This window comes from Scylla paramamosain, chromosome 9, assembly GCF_035594125.1.
Source record: "Scylla paramamosain isolate STU-SP2022 chromosome 9, ASM3559412v1, whole genome shotgun sequence".
In the NCBI taxonomy this organism is placed as follows: Eukaryota; Metazoa; Arthropoda; class Malacostraca; order Decapoda; family Portunidae; genus Scylla; species Scylla paramamosain.
The window spans coordinates 15,098,631-15,108,960 of record NC_087159.1 but is presented as its reverse complement, the minus strand read 5'-3'; the positions used below and the strand labels follow the sequence as shown (position 1 = coordinate 15,108,960).

Below are 10,330 nucleotides of genomic sequence, written 5' to 3'. Positions count from 1 at the left end.
GCTCTCTTCAAGTAGCATAACTATTTTCGTTACATTCTTTATCAAGTGAGTATGGGAAGCAGGCCACAAACCCGAAGTAATGATTCATGTTAGCGGAAATCCAGAGACGCTTGCGGTAAAGCTTGCCGAGCATATTATGGCTGGCTATTCATCTCCCCAACACACAGACACACACACTATATATATATATATATATATATATATATATATATATATATATATATATATATATATATATATATTACACACACACTCGTAAATAAATACATGATGAACGATTAAAAATATAGAAAAAATACAATTGAATTAAAAAAAAAATTACTTTCTACTTTTTTTTTTGTGGGTTTCCTAACCATTACTATATATTTATGTAGTTCTTTGCCGAGATACAGATGGTCATTATACAAACTAGTGTATGCCAAACGCCACCATAGTAATAAGTACTATTTTATTCAAACTGGGACCTCATTCCATTATTTTCTTGCTTTTAGGTGTTGTAGTCTTTATTTCTCTTATGAAAAGTTACCATTTTTTATTACTGACAAGATTAAGGGTCCTTAACTCTGCTGCCAATAGTCATACAGGCAAAGCAAGAAGTTCACAGACCTGAATTGTGTCAGGTGTTACCCACACAGCTTCAGTGAATTATCCATGTTGCAGTCTTGACTAAATGTTTAGCCATGAAAATATATAAAAAAAAAAATGCATGTTTTCAGAGTTGAAACCAAAGGAAACTTATTTACCAAGAAATAAAAGGGCAAGAGAAATATCAGTTTACACTATTCTTTATTATTAGAACTTTTGGAACTGCTTCTTGGTGCCTGGTGCCTTGCTGACCTTCAGAACGTTAAAGCGAACAGTCTTGGATAGTGGGCGGCACTCACCCACAGTCACAATGTCTCCAGGCTTAACGTCCCTGAAAGGACATTATGGGAATTAGCACTTTCCTATATATGTATGGAAGCATCTAAGAAAGTTTAAATGAAACCTTTAACAAATCTAAAACGTGAAAAAGAAAAATATGACTACATAGAAATTCACACATCTCATTCTATATCAATTAAATTAATTCAATAAAAAGTCATTAGCAGTTAAAACCTAATGAACTGAACAAATGCACAATATTTCAGTTTTTGTAACTGGAAAATAATTAACACAGTGGTATCTCGAGAAAACACACTTGCTGTTCATTCTACATATCAGCATAGAACTTTCTCCAACTTAACATAATGTTTTTACATACACTCCTAATAGCAAACCTGACGCATGTGTAGCTTTGTACAAATGGCAGCAACTATACAGACAGCTATGCCAATGTGTAAGTCATTGCTCTTCCTGAGAATACTCCGTCAAGCACCACTGGGTTGCCTGCGGGAAAACCTCAGGATCCAAGATAAAAGCAGTTTCTTGGAATCACTAAGTAATCGCAAATTTATCTTAAACTTATCACAAACAAAAACATTCTTTTGTGATTCTTCCTTTTCAATTCCACAACTGCAAATCAAGAGGGTATCTACTCCCACTTGTGACATGCATCCCTTCCCAATTACTCAGATCTCTCCTTGTGCACAATAATTTTTTATTTTATTTATTTATTTATTTTATTTTATTTATTTTTTGCTTCTCAATGAACAAAATATTAAAGCTACATTTCATTCTTGCTTCAAAGCCAGCTTTACACATAGTTACCCATACTCTCAACTTTTGCACAATGAAACCATAAAGAGTATATTTACTGGTATTGTCCCAAACCATACCATAATTCATATAGCATTCATTCATCACATACAAAAAAACTAGTTTAGCACAACTCATCCATTCATTTCTATTTACAGCACATCAATCTACTTGTATTAATTTGAGTATACCTCAATACATTACAATGGTATGTTTGAAAGACTGATCAAAACCTTCCTCTTGAAAGAGTTCAAGTCATAGAAAGAAGGAAATACAGAAGCAGATACAGATTTCCATTTTACCAGAAAAGGAAATGAACAACTGAGGATTCTGGTTAACTCTTGCATTAGATGGGTGGACAGAGTAAGGATGACTGATTGATTGACTTAGTTCCTGGTAATGCAGGATAAATGTGAGAGAAAGCAGAAAGCTGTATACAGCAAGGCTGCCAGATGAGGGGAGGCATGTAGTTAGCAAGATCAGAAGAGCAGCCAGCATGAAAATAGCAGTAGAAGATAGCAAGAGATGCAACATTGTGGCGATTAGAGAGAGGCCGAAGACAGAGGAGGGTTGATGAAATGTTTTTGATTCCACCCTGTCTAAAAGAGCAGTATGAGTGGAACCCCCACATAGTCTACATGTGAAACATACTCCATACATGGGCAGATAAGGCCCCTGTACAGAGTTAGCAGTTGTGGGGTAAGAAAAACTGGCAGAGACGACTCAGAAAACCTAACTTCAAAGAGGCTGTTTTACCTACAGAAGAGATGTGAAATTTTCAGTGCAGATTATTAGTAAAGGACAGACTGAGGATGTTCAATGTAGAAAGAGGGACAGTTGAGTGTTATTGAAGAAGAGTTGATAGTTATCTGGAAGGTGGTTGAGTTGATAAATGGAGGAAGTTTTTAAGGAATTGAACAATACTAACTTTGATCTGCATCAATCAGAAATTTGAGAGATCAGAAGACAGGCATTCTGTGGCTTCCTACCATGAGCTGTTTCATTCCTGAAGGACTGGATGTCTATGAAGAGGTGGAAAAGTGCAGGGTGGTATCATCTGCATAAGGTTGGATAGGGCAGGAAGTTTGGCTTAGATCAATGGTGAACAGAGACCATCTACCACAACAGCAATAGACCAGTCAGAAAGGAAACTTGAGTTTACAGAGAGGATGGAAGCAGCAGGGGGACAGTTTGGAAATCAAACCTTTGTGCCAGACTCTATCAAATGTTTTGATATGTCTAGGGAAACATTACAAGTTTCACCAAAATCCCCAAAAGAGGATAATCAAGACTCAGTAAGGAAAGCCAGATCACCAGTAGAGCAGCCATGACAGAACCCATAAGGGTGAGCAGTCTTAACAGGTAGCATGAAGTAGTGGGAAGATGGAGAGAGGAACAAGCCCTAAATTATCCAAGGTAGAATTTTTAGCAAAAGGTTGAGCAAAGAGTTCAGCTTTAGAGATAGATGAGATGGCCATCAGGTTGAAATAGGAGGAAAGATGAAGAAACAGTTATTATAGATACCTTTTTGGCTAGGTGCCAGAATTCACAAGGGGAGTTAGATCTAAAAAGATTTTTACATTTTCTAATGTTGAAGTTTTTGGTTAATTGGAGAACAGACTTGGCATGATTCTGGGCAGAAATATAAAGCACATGAGATTCAGGTGACGGAAGTTGCTGTAGGAGGATAAAATACCAGAAATATAGACAGCTACTAAAATATCAAACATACCTGAAACAAGGAGACAGGTGCACAGACATGTTCCTGTGGCGCTTCTCAAACCTACAGGAAGAAAAAAAGATGAGCTTAGATTACTGCCTATAAAGGTTGTTGGCATCACTGACAACCAATGGGGGAACCTAAATCACCACATAAGAGCTTTTACACAAATACTGTAGCAAGCAATTTCAACGTGTAGCTCCACATGATGAACCCACGGGATCTATGCTTGCCTTATTCTGCCATAAGGTTCTGTTTTGAATCCCCACTCAGTGAGGTTCAATTATGTTCCTTTGGCTGAGTAAATCCTAATATTTTCTAATTCATTATACAAATTAGAATCTTCAATTAAAGCAATAGCATCAACAGCCCTAATTCTCTCATTGTCTATCACCTGCCAGGCAATAGTTACCAGGTTAGGCTAATTTGGACTAGTATAGTGAAATAATTTGTACTAGTACTGAGAGAGAGAGAGAGAGAGAGAGAGAGAGAGAGAGAGAGAGAGAGAGAGAGAGAGAGAGAGAGAGAGAGAGAGAGAGAGAGAGAGAGAGAGAGAGAGAGAGAGAGAGAGAGAGAGAGAGAGAGAGAGAGAGAGAGAGAGAGAGAGAGAGAGAGAGAGAGAAATTTGATGGAGATAGGGAGGGGCTATGAGAAATGTAGAAACAAGGAGGGAGTGGGGATGGACATGAAGTGGGGTTGAGAAAGGTGGTGTGGTTTGATTGACATGTCCTGAGGTTTGGCCTATGATATCTATCTATTGAAATCAATTGAGTTGACATGTGTGTCGTAGCCAAGGACCCCAGGCCTATAGCATTGCCCCTGATGACACCAGCACCTACACCATCCATAGTCACAGGACCCCACATAAGGCCGTCACCCACTCACGTCATCTCTGGCCATGAACAGGACAGTGCCCGCCCCAATGCTGAGGCACCTGAACGCTGAGATTTATCACTTATCAAAAATCAATTTACCATTACTACAAACTTACTGATGTAGTTTAGCCTCACAAAACAGTGACCCACTATTAGCCTCAGTAATGTGTGAGCTAGGGCATTGAAATGTATACTGCTCTTGTGTAAGGGTGATTAACTATAGACTCCCACTGAGACTTGTTTCTTACAAACTTATGTATTATTAAGTGAAGTATAAGCATCTTGGTGATCATGCATATTGAAAGAAGAGATGAGTGTACTAACTAGTTAGATTCTAAACCTTAAAGGATAACTCCTTATATAGCAGTTGGTAGCAATATAAGTAGGTCGATGTTGTCGTTGTCAAATTAAATATAAGGCGAAGCAGCAAATGACTCTCAAGACCTTACCTAGACTCCAAGAGTGGAGTGTTACAAGTTTTTGGAAGGTGCTCTCATTCTGCAGCACCATGAAGTTCACAGTCGTTCTCTGTCTCACTGTGGTCATAAGTAATACTTAGAAGACTTTTCCTAAGTGCCTTGTGTGTCCCAATTTAGTGTGTTGTTTCCAGTATACTGTGGTCTCCATATATTATGTTATTTACATGTGTTGATATAATATTGAAATGAGTGCTTTAATACCCTATGTGACACTTCACATGTAGTGCTAATATTTTAATGTTGTATCTGATTATTCTTTTATGTGATTATATTGTGTACATTTACATGTCTGTGTTATGTGTTACTGAATGACCTGAGTTGGCTGATAAAGCCTTACTAAAGTAACGTAAATAGTAATGTCAAGATTTATTGAAAAGTTACTCAAAGTTTAAAATATGGAGGAGTTATTGTCTTTTGTTGCCTGCATGTATTGCTGGAATGTTTATTTACTGGTTAATAAATAATGTTAGTTTTTTTCTGAATTGCGTTTGTGGCTGTGAGAACCCCAGTCTTAATTCTCGGTAACCTGGACTTAAACTTTGAAGTGTTTGGTGTATAAATAATTAGTGCAGTTCCTGTGTAGACTCTGCCTTACCTTAAAGGTAAGTTGGAGGATTACGGCATGTGGCTTTAGCTAAAAATAAGAGTAGGAAGGCTGCTTCATCAAGTGCAGAGCTGTCTGTGCATACATATAAAAAATGTCAAAGTACTTTAGCCCGACCCATTCATTTCCTGTTCAGTACAAGTTAACACAGGCTTTATCCAACCAGATCAATCCCGTATCAACACAACCTAAACAAGTGTCTGTCCTTCAGATGACACTTCAAACCTTTGTTTCATTCTAGATTACTTTTTAATTGCTTATTTAAACTGATTTACATACCAAAAAAATATAAATAAATAAATAAATAAATAAATAAATAATTAACCTGGGTTTTTTACAAATCCTGGTTTTCAAAAACTTAGCAGATAGACTGTGGGCATATGGGCACAACAGTTCATAAGTACATGACTGTGCAGCACACCATTGCAATGCATGTTGTGAAGTGTTTGAAGTGCAACATGACGTACTTTAAACCATAGGAAGAAGAAAACAGACCAAAAATTCAATGAACAGCTTTAAAAAGGAACACAACTAAAATATAAATCAAGATTAACCAGTACTCAAATGTATGCAAATAATCCAAAATCATGAAATGAGCCTGTGACATAACTGGTGGTGTTTATCCTGCAAGTGCATAAAGGGTTACCCACCTGTTGTACTTCCTGACATAGTGGAGGTAATCTCTCCTGATGGTGATGGTGCGCTGCATCTTCATCTTCTGCACCACACCGGTCAAAATACGACCACGAATAGAGATGTTTCCAGTGAATGGGCATTTCTTGTCAATATAGGTCCCCTCAATGGCCTGTCACAATTGAACACAGTAAGATTAATGAACTCCTTGCATAGAAACAAATGCACAGCTACTATCATATGCTCATATGCTGTACAACATCTGCAACAGCAGCTTTTACTTTATAAATATCAGTTACTCTATAACAACCATACCCTAGAAGCCTATCTATACTATTCTGATAAACTATTCTGACAAGCAAATCATTGGTGCCTTTATCAACTTCAAAGTTTCATGAAAACATTTTCATTGTCATAAAATAGAAATTACAAACAGTTTGCTCCTGCAAACTGTTATAAAAGAAAATTTACTGGATGCGATACGTTAATTAAATCAAGTAAGCAAATGTAATAAAAACGTTTGTGAGTAACTACTACACAAGTAGTTTCATGTAACAACACACTGTTATTGTCATGCCAATCCTAAACTGAATGGGACACACAGAGGGATGGGAGGAGGGAACTATCTAAGGGATATAACAAACAAAGCCACTACGTCACTACCTCTCTAGGGGTCTTGAAGCCCAGGCCAACCTTGCGCAGATGGCGCTTGGCTTTGCCGCCCTTCTCTCGGATTGCCTTGGAGTTAAGGAAGACAGTAGGCTGCTTCTGGAAAGCCTTCTCCGTCTGCAACAACAACCACCATGCGGGTGCTAAGGTTAAGGTTCACACACACACACACACACACCATGCTTGGAGGTGAGAGGGTGCCAGGCCTGCTGCAGCACCACAAGGAAGGAAGTGGTGAGATACACTGCAACATGTCCTCAGCTACAACTTTAGCTCTCCACCAATGTTTAGTCTGAGTTATACCATGACCACAACTGGCCAATCATTTCAGTGGAGAGCTAAGGTTGAATCAGAGTGTTTGGGGACCCTGTGGAGTCTTGTGAGTGGAGCCAGCATGCCTGGGTGGGGGCAGGGCTGGCTTACCTCGCGGGGTGCCTTGAAGCCCAGCCCCACCTGACGGGTGTGCCTCAGCCCCCGTGGACGCTTTCCCAGAACCTTCTTCCGGTTCAGGAAAACGAGAGGCTGTTTCTGGAAGGCTCGCTCGTTCTGCAACCACCTGCTGGGTTAATGAGTGTTCCCCATTTCCCTCCCAATCCTGGACCTTCAGTGGTGTTACTAGCACTTGTCACTAATGACACTGTTGTATGGCCATCTCTACCTTTCACAATGCAAAACTAAATGATGAGTGTATGCACAACACCAAATATTACTTTCATCAATTCAATAAAAACTTAGTTAAACAAAAATAATTTATGTAATGGCAATGACAGCTTCCCTCTTGGTACCCACCGTAACTATGAGGTGCCATACTAACAGTACTTCACAAATTGATGGCAATAAGCTAAAACTGAATTTTCATCATAGGTCATCAAACACCAGTGTGATGCAAACACTGACATCCAATCCCAGTAACTTGTTCCTGTTGATCACAGCAGATATAATGTGAGAGAGAGAGAGAGAGAGAGAGAGAGAGAGAGAGAGAGAGAGAGAGAGAGAGAGAGAGAGAGAGAGAGAGAGAGAGAGAGAGAGAGAGAGAGAGAGAGAGAGAGAGAGAGAGAGAGAGTGGAGGGGGGTTAAGATCAACAACCTGCAAATTGGAGATAGCCTATAATTCATATGATGAAAGAATATATTAGTAGACTGCTCCCTTGGCATCCCTTTCGAAAGAAAGTCTGTGAAGAAACACTATGCCCTATTGGAAGGCTATTAGTAATAAATAGTCAGGATACACATGCAAATATGATTTTATGAACTAAACTTACAATCAACATTGCAACAAAGCTTTTCATATTTAGCAAGGTATGGTATAACAAGAATAAATGGCTGAAAATAAGAAAGTACGTTTTGTTCCTTGAAACCAGAATAAATCAAATATATTCGTAAGATTTTCAATTCATAAAGCTGTAATATCCAAGAGATTATCAAATCAACCATCTAAATCAGTGATTCTCAAACTGTGCACCACAGTGCAAAAGCACAGCACAATTATCTCCCAAGTGCACCATATCATTTTCATGGATAGGTATACACTACACATGACTGTAGAGTTGGTGCGCTGTCAAAGTCCAAGATATATCATTGGTGTGCCACTAGAAATAAAGTTTGAGAACCTCTGATCTCACTAATCAACGAAAAGTTATTTATCAACATAAAACCATCAAAGTTTTAAGGATTAAGGTTCCAAATGGTAATACTTGACAAAAAACTGTCTTTTGCATGATCCATAACTTTTTTTTTCAACAGATATGCAAAGGATAACATGAATGCCTTATAAAACAAGATCAATGACAACACACAATGAAGACAATGAATGCCACAGATCTCTTAATTCCTAAATTGAGGTGTCTTCCTGCATTCAAATTTCAGTTCAGCCAGACACAGAACCAGGCCCTCTTTAAAGCCCTACCATGCCTGCTCAGTGAGCTAAATGTAATAGCTATAATTGCATACACAATTGACTTAAGTATTAAGTTGAAAACACAATATTCTGGCATATCACTAGAAATGTTATAAAAGAACCAAAATGAAGAATTTGAAGCTTCCTCCTCATCATCCAATTTTTTTTTGGCTAATATATAACAATCAATTACACATCAATGCAAAACCCTAACAAGTACCTAATTTGTGTCTGGGGTTTACTAGAATCTCAGCATCAAGGCTTGAGACCAATCGTTACCCCAAGTTACTCTTGTCCCTTAGCGAAACCCTGACAGCAACGCATACTGCCAAAGCATTAGGAGGGACAACTAAGTATGTCAAGTTAGATCCTACAACACTGATGTAGCAAATGACAATAAATTAACCCTGTATCACAAAGATAAGGCATTCCAGCAACCTTAGGGAAGGGAAGTTTGGATAGTTTTGGTCAATATACCCATATGTAAACTAATTTGACAAACTTATCCTTGCTCAACCCCAAAATACCATGGTTGGATGATCTTCAATTGGAGCTTTATGTTGAGGAACCTTAACCCATTACTCCTTGAGGCTAAACACAAGCACCAACTTTGCCATAGACATCCCAACCAGGCCTTGTCTACCTAATCATAACCCACACTTCTTGCATACTGATATCCTGGGCAGCATCCCATCTTAAACATACATCAAAGTAAGAACAATACATGGTTACATCCCAGTAAACACCATCCTCGGCGGCTTAAGTGGATAATGAAATAACATTAGCTTCTTCATCAAAGAGTTATGTTAGATTTTATTTAGATTAATTTAGTCCTGTAATTCCACTACTGATCTCTGCTGCGTTGATTTGAAAAGCATCATACTTAAGACAGAAATAGTGAGTTCTTCGAGATTTACAGGCTAAGGTTATTTCCATAATACCCATAACACTGCGAACATTACACCAGTATAAGTGGCCACATCCTGGTAAACAGCATCATCGGAGACTTGTACCATTACGAAATGCAGACTGAGGTTATATGTGGTTGAACTTGACTTTTAAATTAACGCAAGTGCTTGATATTTATAAACTGAGGTACTTGAAAGAAGCATATATACTGGTGTTGAATCTGGCGAATACTGTTTACCAAATGTCCAGCGAGCATTTCGCTACAATATGCGGACTGGAGCTGTGGCGTTAATTTCAACCATCCAATAAATGCAACTGTTTTATATGACGAGAGTGATACGTGGCAATTAAGAGAAGCATATGTATCGCCGCTGAAACTGGCAAGATGCTGTTTACTGAGAGTTCGCCGAGCACTCCCCGCCACACGTGTGCCAGGCAGGTTACACTCACCGTCTCGTCCACCACACCTCAGGCCTCTGTGCTTATTCTCCTTCACGTATAATGGCCTTCCTAACTTTACTTATCGTCCTGTCACAATAATATACACCTGTCTGCCATAACAATCACCGAAATAAGAGGAAAAGAGCATTACCTGATCCATGATGGCAGCCTGCTTTGAGCTCCGTCAACAGAAAGGAGGCATGACGCGCGCACCCGGTCAAACGTGGCCGGGGATCTGAAACTCTACAAACTTCATTATAAGCTGTAGTTTAATTATAAAAATAATTATAATTATTACATTACTATTACGTTAATTGCAGAAGTAGGAGGAGGAACTTGGTATATGGAAACTAAATATGAAACGTTCTTAGGACAAAACAATAGAGACCCTGACAAACATGAATATAAAAGCAATATAAAAATCTA

The 10,330-nt window shown here is 38.6% G+C and overlaps 1 protein-coding gene across 2 annotated transcripts; it reads right to left on the bottom strand.

Moving 5' to 3' along the window:
- Positions 1-773: 773 nt before the first annotated feature.
- LOC135103666 (small ribosomal subunit protein uS17-like) lies at positions 774-10,165 on the bottom strand. 2 transcript variants are annotated; one of them, XM_064010228.1, is made up of 5 exons: positions 10,056-10,165; positions 6,652-6,774; positions 6,006-6,160; positions 3,410-3,460; positions 774-916 (listed from the first exon to the last, which is right to left on the bottom strand). In XM_064010228.1, exons 1-5 carry the CDS (start codon positions 10,062-10,064, stop codon positions 793-795), a joined length of 462 nt encoding a protein of 153 aa, XP_063866298.1. In that variant the 5' UTR covers positions 10,065-10,165; the 3' UTR covers positions 774-792. The 2 variants fall into 2 exon arrangements, with proteins under 2 accessions (XP_063866298.1, XP_063866299.1); XM_064010229.1 differs by lacking the exon at positions 6,652-6,774 and adding an exon at positions 7,081-7,203 and having other exon boundaries at positions 10,056-10,158.
- Positions 10,166-10,330: the final 165 nt, after the last annotated feature.

Coding starts and splice junctions, on each gene's coding strand:
- LOC135103666 (XM_064010228.1), bottom strand. Junction 6,161..6,651: donor GCTTCAAGACCCCTAGAGAG/GTAGTGACGTAG, acceptor CAATTGTGACAG/GCCATTGAGGGGACCTATAT. Junction 917..3,409: donor CACCTGTCTCCTTGTTTCAG/GTATGTTTGATA, acceptor ATGTCCTTTCAG/GGACGTTAAGCCTGGAGACA.